This window comes from Delphinus delphis, chromosome 12, assembly GCF_949987515.2.
Source record: "Delphinus delphis chromosome 12, mDelDel1.2, whole genome shotgun sequence".
NCBI classification, from domain to species: domain Eukaryota; kingdom Metazoa; phylum Chordata; class Mammalia; order Artiodactyla; family Delphinidae; genus Delphinus; species Delphinus delphis.
Genome location: NC_082694.2, coordinates 7,885,189 through 7,903,784, shown reverse-complemented (window position 1 = coordinate 7,903,784; position 18,596 = coordinate 7,885,189). Strand labels below are relative to the sequence as shown.

General features: G+C 47.1%; 1 protein-coding gene across 1 annotated transcript in view; it reads right to left on the bottom strand.

Moving 5' to 3' along the window:
• Positions 1-18,596, bottom strand: part of AFF3 (ALF transcription elongation factor 3) — a 604,640-nt gene that overhangs the window by 548,908 nt on the left and 37,136 nt on the right. Inside the window, exon 2 of the mRNA XM_060027282.1 lies at positions 10,353-10,478. Coding sequence (XP_059883265.1) covers positions 10,353-10,405 — 53 coding nt within the window. The 5' untranslated portion in view covers positions 10,406-10,478. The remainder of the gene's footprint in view (positions 1-10,352; positions 10,479-18,596) is intronic.

Genomic DNA, 18,596 nt, shown 5'->3' with positions numbered 1-18,596 from the left:
TCCACGTGGTTCCAGCTGAGCGGCCCCCTCCGGCACACGGACAGTTCTTCTGAGAAGGACTCAGCCCTGCAAGCAACACCTGTGCTGAGCTCCAAATATCACGAGCAGCAGATGATCGGGGCGCTCAGGAACAGCATGGGCCTTCCTGCCTCACCCCAACCTGAGCCCAAACAACGGGAGCCAGGTGAAGGCTTCAGCCTGGACTTACACAGCCAGCCTTCCAACTGGTATACCAGGGTAATACGGTAAAGGATTGGACCTTCCACCAAAGAGGGAAGGCTGCTGCATTCGGATGTTAGCTGAAGTAGTGTGCTCTCCCCATCAGCAGTACGCTGATGCTGCAGCCTGCCTCCTCAGGATGACAGACAGCTTAACACAGTTCGTTCCGCATGTCTCTAAAGCTAACCCTCTCATCCAGGGAATCCTCATTTCCACCACGGCTATGGACCAGGAGAGCGGCGAAACAGCACGTTTCAGAAAGTGGAGGGACCAACCCATTCCGGACCCAGAGCCTCTATTTCAGTGAACTGCAGAGTCCATGGCCAGTGGAGACACCTGCCCCTCAGCCTGTAAAGCCCTCAACCTCCAACAGCGCCTTCCTCCTCGACAACTCTGAGAAATGACACCAAAGGGCTCCCTGCCGTGGAGTATGGCTGGTATGAAAGGGAGCTAGCTGGGCCATGTTGACAGCCTATCTCCTCAGTCAAGCCCCAATTCTGAATAACAAAGTTCAGAATTTAGCTGACGGCCAGCAGTTGCTCTTTTGTTCTGAAGGAACTCTTGGGTGTGCCTTCTTACGCCCCAACAGAAAACCACTAACTCTGAGAGACCCCTTTGGGGGGAAGTTGTGCAAATCACCTGACTATTCCGTTATCTGTATCATTACTGAGGGTCAACAAACAGTGTTTTCTCCAGTGTGAGAGAAAATACATTAATTTGATGACACTGACACCAGTACAAACCAAAGCAATAACCAAACACGTGCTTTCCTTACAATGGGTCTGATCTATCTCCATGCTTGAGGGCAAGAGTTTCCCTCTCACCTGTTCCCAGTCAGAAAGAAAAGTTACATGGAATGCAACATCGCCTATTTCACGAAATGGTTAAACACAGTTAGTCAGATAACATAACGGATTATGAGGTAGAAGGCAATATCACAGCACTAAAAGCACAAATGCAAAGTATTGCACCAAATAGGCTAAAAACCTATTGCGAACACTTCCTCTGTGGGTTCACATGTGTCCTGAGGCTGCAAGATTTAAAGGAGTCACTATCGTTCCTTAAGAGTCAGCTCTGTTTTCCCAATCTGAAATGGTCAAAACTGTGTAAGCCCAACCTATCTTGCTCTTATCAGCCACAGTCTTCCATGCCTATCTCAGAGAATGGAAATGTGTGTGTGCAAGTGCACCCATGCGCGCGCACACACACCCCCCCCCATTAAGAAGATAAAGTAAATAAACTTCCCGCCAATCTCACAGCACAGTCAGCCGCGCTGTATTTACTCACATGATCAGTCCCATCTGCACTTATTCTTCTAATGAAGTAGGAATGGAAATTAAACATGGAAACTGCAGCTAAGTCTGACCACCTGAGGGACTCGGGGCACTCCGTGGTGGGGAAGAGGCAGAGGTGGCCGGCAGTGCTGGGAGAGAAGGTCCCCATCGGAGGCTCTGAGCCCCCCATGGGTTCCACCAGGAGCTGAGCTGCAATTTCTTTTAGGACGCTGGGAAAGTTGCAATTTGCAGCTATGGCCACAGGGTAGTGCAGTAATTCTGCAAAATAGTTACCCCCCTCTCCCACCACTGCCACCTCCCTGCCCCACCCTACCCCCAGTTCCCTGCCAAAGAGAACGGGGACATTTGGTCTGAGTCCTGGGCACCTACAGGAGTGCTTGTGAGATTCCCGACAAATCCAGAGTGTTTCCAAGACTCTGAATCCAGTTACTCTCGGCACTGGCTCCTGAAGAAGGAGGACTCCATCTCTGAAGGGCTGACAAGAACTGTAAAGCTATAAAAAGTGATTAGCCTATTTATTACAAACTTTGTTTACTTAGGTTTTTATGTTTATTTCCCACTATATCCCCACTAGGATACAATTAACCACCCCCTCACTCATCAAAATTGTATTAGAAAGACTCACGAAAATAAAATAAATGCTGCATCGAAATGTAACCTCCTGGCACTGTGGAATTATCATGTTATCATACAAAGCCTCCTCAAAATAAAAAGAAGAAGATGAGGAATTTTTAAAGAGCTTCTTTTCAAAGGAATTTTTATCCTTTTAATTCCTGCTACTCAAGGTTTTGTCTATGGACCAGCAGTTATACCTGGGAGCTGGTTAAAAATGCAGAATCATAGCCCTACCCTGGACCTATTAAATCAGAATCTGTATCTTATCAAGATCCCTAAGTTACCTGGATGCACGTTAAAGTTTGAGAAACGCTGGCCTGAGTGCTAGGTAAGCATATGGACCTTTATTTTCAAAACTGTTTTCTAAGCCCTAAGTCTTTTCTTCCTCTCAAGATACGTTTTAAAGAAAAACAAATATATTTTGACATTTGAAAACAAAACAGATTATTTCCCAGAATTGGTGACGATCCACTAGAGTAAAGCCTTTTTCTGTCTAAACTGCCAGGTAACTAATTAACATTTCAATGAACATTGACGGAAAATTTGGTCTGTCACCTCATAACTCAGGTAAAAAACGCAGGTACGACAAGAAAAGTTTAACTAAGACTAACAGACGCGTATTGCAGCACTCCAGAGGATTTTTGGAAACTAATTTCCTGTCATAAAAAGAAAAAGAAAATTATTTCAGCTCAAGTTAAGCATGTAACTCTAAACTGAGTTGCTATGCTAGCGTGGTCTCCAAATTACAGTCACTGTTGTTTACCTCGGCTAACAAGGAGCCTCCTGAGAAGAAATTACGTGAAGAAGCCTAAGTACCCTCCCACGCCTTTCTCCACATGTGAGTGGAGAAATTGCAGAGGGGAAAATACACAAGTGAATACAATTAATGACTCTGGCTCTCTTTGATTCCTGCTCCCCTGTGATGGGGATGATCATAGACTCCTGAAGCTGGAAGGACTCAGGGATAACTTCTTGCTGCTGGCCCACTTACTCTGGAAAGCTCTTTCTACGAAGTCCCTGGCAGGGGGTCTACAGCCTCTACGGACAGGTCATTGTTACCCTCTGAGACAGCCTTGTCACACCGCTGTTAGATAACCTCACACCCACTGACTTACTTATATCCTCGGGCAACCCAGCAAAACACCTGGAAACACTCGGGGGGCCTCTGTCACATCCCCAGGTGTTAGTTTCCATAGACTAAACCCATTAAGTTTCTTGGATAGTGTGGTATCCTCTCATCCTGGTATAACTGTGTTATTCTGTTTCTGTTGAAGCTAAATTATGATTAGCCTGACATAATTTAATGAGACCCACAGAGCCAAATGAAGTCATTTGATGCAATGGGTGGTAATTCAATACATTCTTGGTGAAACATCAACGATTATGTAATGGTTAATATATCTACATTTGTTACTAGTACAACCATAAGTAAGGACACATTTGTCTTCTCGACTATGACGTACAACTAAGAAAAACTACCAGCCTCTACTCAAAAATGTCCCTGGGTCCCATTACCAGGAACAGAACTCAGCACCAGATGGATGACCCGACCCAACGTGACCTTTCTGCATTCTTCCTTGTTTATGATAAAGAGACGTTTTGAAGGAAGCAAAGGGTATAAAAGAACTGCATTTGGCATTCACAAAGCAACGGACACTTTTATTACTTAACATCACAACCTTATGAGGTAGGCCAGTATAAGTGCTGTTGTTTTATAAGTGATGAAGCCAAGACTGAGAATAGGAAATGAGAGAGATGGTGAGCTGCCCAGGGCCAAACAGAAAGGGAGACTGCAGCCAACTGAATTCAGAAACCTCAATTAAATTCCCAAACAAAAGAGAACAGGCAACACTGAAAATAAGTTTTATGGATTTCACTTTGAAACAAAACAAGGAAACGTTATGTTACCACTAAATGATATTTAAAATCGTCTTTTATGTCCTTGATTTTGCCCCCAAGGCTTTATTCCCAAAATAAAGAAAATTTAAACAGGCAAACTTATTCCAGGTTGAAAATTCCATTTACACAGGAAAAAAAAATCTTGCATTTCATTTTCAGAGATTTTTTTTCTTAATTTGACTGTTACTGTAACCAATATTATGCCAAAGGGCCTTGTTCAAGTTGCTAAATTTAAAGTGGCATAGATTAGACCCATTCTGGTTCACAGGGACATTCTCCCGAAATAGATTTTCAGCATTTTATAAGCCTCCTACATTTTCACAAAAGAGACTCTGGAACACAGGAAAGAATTATTTCCCCACACACAATACTCATGTTCATCGTCATCAAAAGGCACTTGGTTAAAACTCATCTGCACATCCAGCGCGCATCCTCCCTGTTATATCCTGACACCGAGCTTGAGAGCTTGAGCCCTCAACCTCGATGACCTGAATTAACAAATCCCTCGCCAGCTCTTTCCAAAACACACCACCCACGGTACCACAAGTGGAGGCACGCCTCAGCTCCCGGCCCCCAGCACTTCACTGCTTCCCATCCACACCTCCTTACCTCCTCCACGATGGCCATCAGCCCCTTCACGGAGACAGCCCTCCCGCCCTGGCCCTGGAAGCCACTCTGCTGGAAACATTCTCATCCCTGCACCAGGGGAAGCCCTTTGCCACGTGGTGGGCGTGTTCTGGGGCTCTCGGCCAATGATGGCCACCGCAGCCAACCAGTCCACCACTTCGGGCCAATGAGAACGAGCGGGGCCAACGGGGCTAGACCTATGGGCTCCAGGACGCCCGGCGCTCAGGCCACGCCCAGTGAAGGTGATGGGCCCCAGGTGCGTCTCTCCTATGCTCCGTGTTCTGGCAAACTACTTTCACCCCTACGGGCTGATGGAAGGGATAGGGGTAGGCCTTCAAATGTTTGCTTTGTTGGGGATGGAGGGAAGGGCTAATAAGGGTCAAGAATAGGGATCCGGGCAGTTGTCTGACTCTACCCCGGGGAGCCTAAGGAGGCCTGGAAGAAGGCGACTGACTTGCAGAGAACCAAGTGGGTCAGCAGGCACTACTGGAGACGAAGTTGTTAGTGTCTCCACCTGGCTCCCCTTCCCCCCACAGGAGTGCAGTACATCTTCCCCCTGAGTTAGTTAATAACTTCATCTTCACCCAACGAGCTCCACGCTTTATTTCCTCCTTATTTCTAGCCACGGCCTTCGCTCCACATGGACTTTCCTCCTTTTTATTTTCTCTTTCCGAAAGTCCACTTCTCCAAGAGGCGTTTCACAGGCCTCTCAGCCCTAAAGGTCTCTTCCCCTCCCAACAGGATGCGCCCTCCTCCCCCTCAAACGGGCAGCGTCAGCTTTGTACAGCAGATATGGATGTGGACGGCTTACTCTCCTACAAGTTACTCGCAAACGCTCTGTTTCCTTTGCGTCGCTACAGTTTCTTTTTTCCCCTAAACTACAGGTTTCAATCCATGGATGGGGAATTTTTAAAAAAATAGAATAGAAAATATCAAAGTACACCTCCCATAATACGGATAAGTGTTATTTCATGACACTTGTTTCAGTTATGCGTCTGTGTGCACACAAATGATGTGGTGGGTTGCAATGTTAAACATACTGGTTACTGTGAGTCATAGTATAAAACGTTCGAAAGCTACCGCTCTCTGGTACCTAAACTAGAGGGATGCCTAACGCTCTATGAATGCTTACTGAATTGAACAAATTGGTGAGTATGATACAATCCACTTATTACAACTTCAAAGGTTCCACTTTGAAAGAATATAAAGTATAATGTCTCCTGGAACAAAAGTAAATGGATGCTGGGCTATGTGAAGCTATGGGGCGATGGGGCGGGGGAGTAGTAGAGAGGGATCTGAATATTTACTATTTTATTTCAACAGACTTTCTCCCCAGTAACTAACATGTGTCTGTATTTAAGGGAGATTGAAAACAATTTTGACCAAGTTCACCGTGGAAAGCTTTTCTCATTCACTGAAACCACCTCATGATTACAAAGTTCTGCATCTTTAAAATATTTGGTATAGGTAATTCCACCATGATTCATAAAAGGATCTTTCAGAGACACCATGAAAGCCTTTGTTCCAGTTCTTTCTTTGCCCAAAGATGCCGCTATGTCCTCTCAATACCCCACCCCCACCGTCTGTAAAAATCCCATTCATCTTCGAAGGCTTAGTTCAAAGGCCACCTTTTCCACGGAAGCCTTTTTTTTTTTTTAAACTCGATTTTTCCTCTTTCCCTCCTCCACCACCCACCCCAGTCCCAAATATGGTCCTTTTCACTTCTGAATCACCAGCGCTGAAACGTTTTTATACTTGTGTACTTGTCTTATCCCCACTAGACAATAACACGCACAACCCATGGTTTACTCTGCTCTGTATCCGCTGTGGCAACCAGCATGAGGTCTTGTATTTAAGAGATGATCAATAAAATTTGTTAAGTGAATAAATGAAAGCAACTGTTACCCTGTTCAAAGGGATGGTCATTATTTTAAAGGCCCTGAGGAAGGGCGCACATGCCCAGCAGCTGATCAAAAGCTGGTGGATAACAGAAAGAGCAGCCAAGGGGATGGAGGAGGAGTTTGAGAAGGGGTCCTGCTCCTCTGGTCACCCGCCCACGTAAACTTACTGAATCCCCAGCTCTTCAGGGATTCGGCTCTACTGAATGAAACTAGGGAGCCGGGTATAGAATGAATGCCTCCACCTTGTTCCAAATTCTTCATTCGTACTTCAAACCAGAAATGGGAAGTGGAATTAGAGGTGGGAATTAGGGCAACCCTTCTCAATTTTAAGGCGTGGCTGAAAAGAAAAGTTGAAACAGCCATCTGGATAATTCCGGCTCAAAATCTCCCCCTCCACCTTGAAAAATAAGTATGGGAGTTTCTGGAGGGCAAGGAAGGAGGGGTAAGGGTGTGCAAGGAAGCAGAGGAGATCAAATTCAATACTACTGAGCTTTTCTCTTCGTGTTGTCTATACAGTCATTTGGGGACACTTCCAGTGACCACTAGACTAAGCTAGCTCAGATTCAAAGCCACAGTCACAACTAACAAACTGCAATTTGTTTTTTTGGAAAACGATGCCCACCAATGAGAAAAAATTGTTTGTTAAAATACCATTTTCCTTTGCCATTCATCTGTACCTTCCCCCCCCCACAAAAAGAAAAGTGTTCTTCTAAAAGGGGTTAAAGAAAGAAGTTTTTAGTAGTCTCTATTTTAAATTTACATACATTTTAGAAGTTAATTCAAGTAGGGTAGCAGACGTAATTTCCTAAATCATGGTATTGTTTCCAAATCTTTAATTTTAAATTAATATAATTAAGGGCTCTGACCTTCTCTTTCTTTTATATTTTAGCAGAACCTTAATTTCCAGTCCATCAAGGTTTTGTTTTGTAATTAATTTCAGAGCTGCGCTCATAAACTGGGAATACATCTGCAATACTATAGAAAATATGCTGGATTTGAAGTCAGAAAACTGAGTTTTGAAATTAATGCTAGGTTCGAATATGGCTTCTCCACTTCTAGATGTGTGACCTTGGGCAGGTCACCTGATCTTCCCACACTCAATTTCCCAATCTGTAAAATGGGAATAACAATAGTTATTGCTTGTTTCCTAAGGTTGCTCTGAAGATTAAATGAACTAAGACATGTAATGTACTAGAACAGAGTTAAAACATTCTAAAGTACATGCATTGTACTTAGAACAGAGTCTGGCTAAGTATTTGGTAAATGTTAGTTTAAAAATTCCGCTGTCATTTGTTTTATGGTCTCAGTAAAGTCATTTTGCAGTTCAAAGCCTCCATTTCCTTGTCTGTAAATGGGACTACTACCATTTACCACTTCTGGGATTGTTATAAAATTCAAATAAGAAAACAATGGATATAAAAATGTTTGACCCACAGAAAGCACTCAAATGTTAGTTATTTGGGGTCACCTATAAGCTTAAAACCAAGCCATAATCTTAAAAACTTATAAAGTCAACCATAAAATTGAGTTAGAAAATACCATCCAAAAACTTCATCCATGACTGAGAAAATGTCCGGGTTAGAAATGCATACCCAAAGAGTTTGGTTTATCTTTAACTGATGAGACATATATAAGCTCTTAGAAGATGTAAATTCTACATCTGCAAACTAGAAACACTCCCTCAGTCAAGCCAAACTGTCCTATTATATTGTAAGCAAGAAATCCTGCACAGTTTCATAAGCCAAAGACAAACTGATGGATTGATCAAAATCTGACTACATGTACAGTAGCTTCTTAAAAATGCTTTTTTTAATTTTTTTTTAAATAACAAAAGTACTGTAGCTAATGTAAATTTCAAGTCAATTCAACAGGCGTTTATTATGTAACTGTGCTCCAGGTAACCCAGCTGGGAACTAAAGATGCAGAGGGAAAGACAGCTCAGGCCTGTGCTGGAAAAGCCACAGATTATGGCTGATAATTTCAAAATATCACTCGTAAAAGTCATGAGGGCTTCAGTTTTGAGTCAGCAAGCAGACAAGCAGCCTAAAAACCTGCCGAAACAAAAAGTTCTTCCTTTTGACTGAAAATGTGACTTTTAAAAGCAAAAGTCAATTTTAAAGCACAGTTTCTACCTGCAAACCTACTGAATTTGTGCCAGAAACCAACATTTCTAAGTGTAAACCTGTAAAGTAATAGGTATCTGTAAATGAGAGGCTGAAATAACCCCAGCAGCAACAACACAGTAATTGGCGACTTTTATAGAGTAATAACATGTTTCATATTCTTTCTACACTGGCTCTTTGAAGTTTCCAGTGTAATGTATAAAAGTTTTATTACATTAGGGCCCATCCTTGTGTATTTTATAGGCACCAGCATTATGCAGAGCAAGCTGTACTTACTCATCCTGGGATCTTTTCATAAGAAACTGCTCGATAATGCACTAGCTTTGTGTCCAGTTTAGTTAGTTACACCTGGCTTTAGACAGAGCAGTCACTGGAAGCCTGCAGCATGGAAAATATACACATTTCCACATATTGTATACGATCTGTAAATCAAAAGGCAGTTTAGCTTTACAACTGCACACTGCATATTCATGTGCACACCACTTGCAGTTTTAGACACATGTGAACTCTTTACTGAATTAAAGAAAAACGGGGGGGGGGGAGGAAAAAAACCAAACCTCAGCTCTACAATAAGCGATTACCAGGGGAAGAACAGAATGCAGTTAATATGCTTGTTCCACAGATGTTCATTCCCGTAAATATTAAACATAACACAAGTTCATCCAGGAATATGCAGGCGGTAATTTTACCACCTGAATAGGGCTGGTTGGAAACATTTAGGAGATTGGGGCGGGGGGGGGGGGGGGGGGGTGGACGGGGGGCGGGGGGTGGATAAGAGGGATGTGGAAACAGCCAATGGGATTTTTAACACACCCGCAACTAGAATTAAACTGCTTCCAGCGGCGCTTTACCTACAGTAGCTCCTCAATATGAGAACCCCGAGCCACAGAACCCCGAGGGCTCTTCCACAGCCTCCCGCTCCCCAGGCTGCGAGCTTTGAGCGCGGAATAAAGGGATACACGGGGCGTCGGTGAGCCGGAGCGGGGACAGGAGGAGTGTAACTGTGGCCAGGCGGGGTGTGAAGAAAGGGCTCAAAGGGATTGCGAACCTCGAGGAAATGAGCCTCCCAGGGCCAGGGCCTCAGAATTCCCGCACGGAGAAGCACTCGCCCCCTGCCCTCGGGTTCACTTTCCATCTCGGGTGTTGAGAGACAGAAAGGATGCGGCCGCCAAGACCCGGTGCAGACAGGCAGGAGGCTGGAGCATCCTCTAAGGGCACTACGCAGCGGCCACAACTCCAGAGGGTCGCTGGTGTGAACCGGGGGCCCTCGGAGAAGAGGGGGGGCGCGAATGGAGGGAAGGGAGGTGAGAGGGGCCGGGGGGCCGAGGGGTGGATCCCCCGGCATTAGTGACACGTTCTAGAAATCGGTTCCTTTTCTCTTCACGATTGCGCTCTGCCCCCGGCTCCCCAGATCACCGGCCCCCGGGCTGGGGCGGGCAGCACCGGGGGGAGGGGACGGGAAAGGGAGGCGAGAAGACAGGCGGGCGGCCCGGCCACCCCTCGGGGGAGGCGGGAAGGAGCCGGCGCGGCGGCCGCCCCCGACCCACCCCGCCCCCACGGCGGCCGGTCGCCCGAGCCCCCCGCCCAGGTGAGAGCGCGCGGGCCGCCGCGGTCGCCCCCCGCCGCTCGCTCGCTCGCTCGCTCGCGCCCGCCCGGCCGGCACGGGGACTCACCACAGCGACTCGAGGTCCCATTCCTGGAGCAGGGCTAAGTCGAAGCTGTCCATGGTGGGAGGTGTCAGCGCCGCCGCCGCCGCCGCCGTCGTCGCCGCCGCCGCTGAGGCTCGGGCCGCCCGCGCGCTGCAACGAAAGGCGCCGCTCAAGGTGCATCCCGGCCGCTCCGGCGCGGCCGCCGCCCGCCCGCCCGCTGCCCGCTCCCGGCTCGGGGCTCCCGGCTCCCCCCTCCCCGCCTCTGGGCCGGCCGGGCTGCTGGCGGCGGCCGGCGCACTCACCCGCTCGCCGACTCGCGCAGGCACACTCAGCAGAGAGCGGCGAGATCACCGCCGCCGCCGCCGCCGCCGCCGCCTCGCCCCCCCACCCCCCGCGCCCGCCCCTCCTCCCGCCCTCGCGGCGGGCCGGCCCGCTGCAGCCGCCGCCGCCGCCGCCGCCGCCGCCGCGCCGCTCCGCGCCCGCCCGCCTTTCTCCTCGGGGAGGCGCGTGTGCGCGGGCGAGGCCGAGACGCGCGCGCGCCGTGAGCCCCGCGCCGCGCCCGCCCCGCGCGCCCCTGCGCTCACCGCGCCGCTCTCCGGGTCCCGGCCGCTCGCAGGCCTTGCCGCCCAGCCCGCCGCGACCCCCGTGTCCCCCCTCCGCCGACCCTGGCCTCCCGGGGGCGCCCAGCGCGGTCCGGCGAGCGGAGGCGAGGGTCGGGCGGCGGCCCAGAGGGCCGGGATGCGAGCTCGCCCGTCCTGCCGCATCTTCTGCCCCGGCCCCGCCCGGCCTCTCCCGGGTGTACGCACTTCTTGGGGGCCCCGGGCTGCCCCCTGAGCGGCCGGGTGGCCCCGCGGGCCGGGTGATGAGGCGGCTGCTGACCTGGGTGGGTGCTAGGAGATGCCCCTGCCGCCCGCGGCGCGGAGAGAGTTGGCGATGCAGCCTGCAGCAGCGCCGTAAACAAACCGTTTAAAATATCTGGAGCCAGTAAGTTAAGTGAAATCAAGGGGATCAGGGACGAAACCTCTACTGACGGGACCTCCAGTTTGGCCTGCAGTGGGGGTCCCCCCCCCTCCCGTCCTTCAGCTGGCCGGACCCTGGACACCCACCTCCTTTCTGTTTCTTTCAGGGAAGGGTGACAGGCCTCTGGGGGTAGAATGCAAACTTCCAGCCCTATCTGGAAGTCTAGAGAGCGGCGTATTGTCTGCTAGAAGGATGAAAGAGTGTCACTGTGGCTCCTAAAAATTAAGTTCTTATTATGACTACTTCCTTGAGTTTAAAGATCATTTTCCCCTCCCTTGCTTGTGTAAGTGCTGAGCCAAAACCCAGAACCCCTCTTTTGTCCCTGACTCTCTTCTTCTCTTGGCCACAGCTCTGGGAGCGTGGCTCAGGATACCAAGGACTTCCTGGAGAGAGCAGTACAGGGCAGTGTAATATCCCATCCCTTGCACCCAACCCCAAGTCCCTGCCATAGGGAGGCCTTTCTGGTGCTCTCCCCTTTGTTCATTCTAGGCAGGAAGAACCACTGCCTGGGGCTGCCAGAAATCTAGACCCTTGGGTAGAAGTCACAGGATCCCTCCATCTGGGGCAAGCTTACGAGTTACACTCCTCACCTCCCTGACCTCTGAATGAGGATTAACAAACTAAGTCTGGAGCACATGTAGGAGAAGAAAAGACCAACAAGAATTCTTTCCTATTTGGGGTTGGCTTACAAAACAGTACCCCCCTTTCTTCCCCCAGCTCTGAAGCAGTCCTTCCCTTATTAGCATCCATAACTAATGTGCAAATATAAAACAGTAAATTAAGGCAGAGTTTGACGGAAGGGAATTTGCCTCAACACCGTTTAAGGGAAAGGAGTTGTTATTTTACAAGCTGGCAACTCCCAACCCCTAAAAGCTTCCCTCATTAGTTGAAGGTAGTAACAAGGCTACAGAAGAACAAAGGGAATGTTGATACAGGAGAAGGCACAGGTGTGAAGGACTGTCTTCCCAAATCCCAGTCTATGGTGTATTTGGAGAGACTGCGGGGGTGGGGAGGAAATCTGTCTTCTTAACGTCTCCTTAGCATAAGCCTTGTTGTAAATTTTTGCTCCGGCAAAAGTGAGACGGCTGAGGCATCCAGACAGTGTTCCCAGGAGCAAAGGATGGGGGGCGGAGGGTGAAGGAGAGCTAGAGGAACAACCCCTCTCTGGAAGAACTGCAAGTTCCACTTTCCCAACAAGACATGCATCCTATCCCTGTGCTCAGGGCTGCCGGCCGGGAAGCCTCTCCAGAAAGGAGACCTCCCACCCCTCACAGGGATCTGGCTTGCCTTCCCTTTCCACCACATCTGTTTATACAACGCAGGAAGGCTGAAGAACAAACAGAACCATGATTACTGGGACTCCCATCCTGGGCCTAAGCTCAGGATACAGCTTTGCCCTCACCGTGGAGGCTGAGGATAAACAGATCATCCTGGAAAAGGAAAGGGAGAAAGCCCTGGGGCTACACAGCTGGCAGAGTGGATGGCTCATAAGAGGCCTCACCCCCGAAGCCACGTAGGAATGGGTAGATTTCTATTAATGCATGAGTATACTGGAGCCTAAAGCAATTTCACTGTGGGTAATAAACATTTTCAGTTTGGGGCCTCTAACGTAGGGGAAGTTACATGAATACTTTTATTTTCAGTTTTTGTGTATGGTCTCCAGTTGGAGAATAAGGCCTTTTGAAGAAATCCAAATAATATTGTAGATGCCATTTTTGCTAAGTTCTCATGGGAAGAAATTTAAATTTACAGGTAAAATGTAGAACAATGAATGAGAGCCTTTATAGGGTGATCTTTTTATATTATTTATCTGGTTTATTAAGATGTTCCCATTATCCTCCAGCCCCTACACATACCAAAACAAGCAGTTAACCTAGATGTCAAAATTTTAAATCCTTAATAAAAAGCACCACAAAAAAAAAAAAAAAAAAAGGCTTGGACTTCCTGGGATTCAAAGGCCAGAACTAAAAGGGAGGATTTTTTTTTTTTTTTTTTTTTTTTTTTTTTGCTAAAGGAGTAAGAGACAACCTGAGTTAAAAATAAAAATAAAAACTGGTGTTTCCTGTGAAGCTGATGTAGCTTCTGTGCATAGTACAGGCCTTCAGGCTGGAGGGACTTCTCTCCCTCCGGGGATAAATGAGGCAATACTACAGAAAGCTAAACGAAAGTGCCCAGCTCTGGAGAGCCTCTGGGGGAGTCAGCTAAACCAGAGGGGCTGCTGGGCTTCCTAGGTCAGGTTTGTTTGTTTAGGCTACATCTATGAAGGAAAGGGACTAAGAAATGAATCCTACTCAGTCTGAGGCAGATATACAAGTGCACTTAGCTAGGGCCCCACTCACATTCTGCCAGCCTGGAATTGGAAACCTCCTAAATAGACCCAGAAGCAAATCTGTGGCATCCAGCTAAGATCTCCCTGTGGATATGAATTGAGAGACAAGAGACCTTACATGGCTTTATTAATTCAGGCCTTATTCTGAAGACCTGGCTGCAACTCAGAGGTTTTTTGTGACCAAGTGGGAATTTTCCTTTTACAATCCCACCATTCCCCTGGAAGGATATGCCTGGCCAAAAGACAGCTGTGCAGGTGGTCCTGCTGGAAGGTGATGGGAGCCCTGCTCCGCCTCCACCAGCACTGTTTGTCACCACACCCTCCCTCCTGTTCCACCATGACTGCAGGCAGCATGCAGTCTGCTTTCTCCTTCCTGAGGCTTCTTGGGTGTTCATAATTGTATCTAGGGATTGCAGGATCAGCCCTCTAGGCTTTCTGCTTGCAAATGACATGCTAATATGTCGAGCCCCAGGATAGCACGGGTTTTAATCCACCTAGGAGTTGGACAGTCTTCAGCCCTTTCCTCTCCACTGCTCTCTTAGAGTGGTTCTAGCCGGGGATCTAAGGTGCCTTTCTTTTTCTATTTTTTTCATCATTCACCAGGTCCTGAGCAGATGGTGTGGCTGTGCTGGCTGTCATCACTCCTCCTATGTTTCCATGGAAACGTGGGGCATAGGGACCATCTCTGCCTTGGGCTCTCTGGCAGTATCCTCTGGCAGAGAACTTCAGCACTCTGGCCCTCCCCCTTGCCTGCCCACATTCTGGAGGGTTTGAGAATGTTCCGCCAGGGTCATTTGTGAGATCATCCAAGGACATACTCCCCAAGCACGGTTGTGAACTGGCTTGAAAAGGGAGGGGAGAAGGAGGGGTGCCAACACCCCAGTTGTATGGCTGAGGCCAATTTGCAATGGTGGCATATTTGGACTATCTGTCCCCTCAGCTGGATTCCATAATCGCTGATTATTGCCCAGATGTCAAAAGAGATACTCCTAAGGTTGTATCTGCTCATCAGGTAAGGGATATTTAATGAGTATACAATGTTACTGATGGTTTATGTTTTACTGACATTCCACCCGCTCCATGAGGAGTCTTTTCTTTTTTTTTCAACAAAACCATGTTTTCCCTAAGGAATGTACCTTCCTCAAAGTTTCCAACATCCTCCTGCCTACATAATTCACTTATATAGCTACTAAGACATTAATTAGATTCAGAAGTCTGTAGAAACAGCAGAGCTGGGCAGGTCAGAGGCCAGACAGGGCAGAGAAAAGAGTGGGGAAAATGACCCTTGGGAGAGGGTAAGGAAGCAGAGGGAAATTTTTCATGCCATTCAACTACCAAACAAGACAAAGATAATTTCAAAATGTGGTCAAGTACCATAACATTGTTTAGAGAATTAAAGTATTGTCCAATTAAAGAGTCCTTTTTAAAAAAAAAGTTGATTTGGTAGAAGAATTCTATGCATATATGTCTTTGATGTTAGTTGCTCCTTATACATCTGCTACAAAAGACTAGTGTGTGAAGCTCACCACATTTTTAAAAAGGAAAGAAACAAAGCACTTGTACTGAAAATGAAAAAGCAGGCAGAAAAGGCATAGGCGAGTCATAAAAATGATCAGAAAAGTGATTCCTGTCACAGATCATGTATTTCGTGCCACGCTGACCTACTTGGGGGATAATCCCATTATTTGTGATATGAGAAGAGCCCTTGGTGCCAGTAACAAGAACCAACCATCCTGACTTAAAACTTAATATTCCCACTGGCTCTTTGCTGTGCTTCTTGAGATGTACGCTGGCCATCATGCAAGACGCAAGGACTCTAAACCTTTGGGAATAGGAGGTCACTAATCATAATGATAGCCCACATTTCTACGTGATGATGCACCGGGTACTGCTCTAACTATCAACTCTGTTTACTCCTCGTAAAACCACAGGAGGTTTGTTACCATTGTTTTTATTTTACAGATGAGTAAACTAAAGAACAGATACGTGTCACAGACCAAAGAACGACAGATCAGAGACTGGATCTAGCCACCAAGGCTGTGTTGGGTATTTTCGTCTCTGTCAGTTTTGGTCTCCGGCAGTTCTAAAACGTTAGAGTTCAGTCTTCAGTTGTTCTTTCCTGAGCACTGCCAGACAGGCATCTCTGGAGGACGTCAGGAGAGCCATAAATCTGTTCTTGTTTAAAGGTATGGCCTCCTCCTTGGCTTAAACAAATCTCAAGGTGTCAGTCTGTTCCAAACAGGAGCGCCTGCTGTTTTGTTAGGTGTTTTTTTTTTTTGTTTAACTTGGTATTTTGTATTGGAGTATAGTTGATTAACAATGTTGTGATAGTTTCAGGTGTACAGCAAAGTGAGTCAGTTAGGTGTTAACAGACAGCAAGACCAACGCGTCCAGTAGGCGGAGATGCAGCGTAGGTCTGAGGGGAAATGAGGGAGGGAAGTCACGACGTGACTGACATGTCAGACTCTTTTCTCTGTGGCATCAGAGAGGTTTCCCGCATGAGCTAATGATCCCCACAGAGCCCCTGGAGGACACTGAGGTTGCAAGTGGACCAGTTCTGGCTCACTTCCTGAAGACAGAGAAATTTCCAAATTATATCCTGATGGTTAAACACTGATGGGCCACGGACAGCGGTATAAGTTCCTCCCAAAGCCTATCAGGTAACAGCATCTCCAAACCTCAAAGGTCATGGTGGAGGTGCTCCCATCTAGAAATAGAAGACACAGAGAGAGCAGCGTACCTCATCGGGAGCTTGGGACAAACACGTTATGTCAGTCACTACTGGTCGCCTACCCAATATCTATCTGCCCTCTTCTCTACTAACAAAACCTAAGTTTGGGGATGTGATGAGCCCAGCAGAAATAATTATATTTTCTAGTCTCTATTTCAGCAAGAACTGGGCATGGAACACAGCTCAGGCCAATGAGACATAAGCTTAAGTCAGCTGGAATTTCTTGGAAAGTTTCACTTTCCTGGCATAGGCAACATTTTTTCCTCTAGGTTACTTCTTTTTTTCCGGAATGCAACTGAAGGCCTGAGGTGGAGCAGCCATCTTGGACCCTGAGGGCAAAAGCCACAAAATAAAATTGGCAGGTGTGAAGTTAAAAGGAGGCTATGTCTTTGATGGTTTCTTCACACAATCGTACCATCTTTGAACCACCTACGTAGCTCAGGACTTTTGGGAGCAAAACAAGACCCTATTTGGCCGAGCCACTATAATCACGTTTTGATTATTACACCTAACTCAATGAAGTCATGTTCCCTCCAGTGTGCCCTGCACATGGCCACGTATGGTGAGGTCTACCAGATGTCCCAGACTATGTGCCCCATAGGCAAAGCCTATGTTTTCCCTCTTAAATATCTCGCCTTCTGGGTTCACTCTGGTTGCAAGAAGAGCAATTAACAAGAAACCCATGCTCAATTGTCTGAAGGCTGATTAATCCAGCTCCAGCATTTTTTTAGTATTCCATATTAATAATTGTTTATTTTCATGTTATCTGGTTAAGTTATTGTTACATCCTCACAGGGATACTAGAAGATCTCATTTCTGGAAAGTAGTGCAGGAACAATAAGAGTCAGGCTTTTCTTTTGTCCTTGCCACATATACAAAAAAATATGCATGTTTCAGGCTCTGCCATTGTTTCTACCAATAAGCTAATTACCACTGTATGAAGCTGATTCACTTCAGAAGGAGTTTTAAAAAACAACTAATTAAGAACAGTATTCTGAAATATAAACTGTATTACAAGGTTAGAACCCTATAATGAAATAGTAGAAGCTTGAAAGTCGGGAGAAACCATGGAGGCTCTCTCTCACCAACCTCCTCCCCAGGCAGGATTTCCCTCTATATTAGCCCTGGTATGCTCAGCCCACTCACGAACACTTCTAATGATAGGTAGCGCACTCTCTCAAAAGGCTTCCTATTCCATTTTTAATGGAACTTAGCTCTGCCTGGAACAACATCCTTCTTTATATTTATGAATCCCAAATTGATTTCCCTGTAACTTCCTAGCATATCACTAGCTTACAGGAAACACTCAATTACAGCTCAGTTCCCCTGAACTTCTCTTGGTCCTAGAGAATTCCTTGTTGGGTGGGGAATCCTTTACAGAGAAGGGGAGCCAGTCTCTTAAAAGGAGGGCATGGACGGGGGTGAGAGAAACCCCACCTTCTTCCAACTGGTGGTTGGTTTCTTGGAAGCAGGGAGCTTCAAAAAGCAGGTGGAGCCGCAAGAAGGAAAATGCCCAGCACGAGATACGGAGGCAGGAGCCTCCTCAAAAGAAAGCAGCCTCCCTGCTGGTTCTCCAGGGAGTCGGCGCACAATGAGAGGTGGAAAATGGGGCCCAAGATCATGGGAGAAGGGTGAGAATGAGGCCAGGAAGGAGGCCTGATGAAAGCACCAAGGCCTCAGGGCCAGGCCCACCCTGACGTCAAGACAGCAACTCTTGCAAGAGCTAGTTCCCACCCTGACGTCAAGACAGCAGCTCTTGCAAGAGCTAGTTCCCAGTGTTTTTCCAAAGTTCCAACTCTCCTGTGATGCTTATTATAATTCTATATACTTGGCACAGACACTTACATTTTCATGAATTTAGCACTACTTTCTGTCACTCTCTAGACAACTATATGAGGTTTATTACAACAGAAAGGGAGAATCATCATCTTGGGCCTGAGTGAATGGCAGCCCAGATCCCCACACCCTGTCATCCTCCCCTGAAGAGCACAACCTCAAGTCAAGGATGGGGTTACTTAACCAAGCCCAGGTCTTGGGCTCAGGACCCAAGACAATACTCTCAATGAGCACATATATCATTTCAGACTTTTTTCTTTAACTGAACAAACATTACTGAGCATCTAGTACATGCCAAGCAGCAGGTTAAGAAATAAGGAGAGATTATAATACAATTATAATACAATTAGTG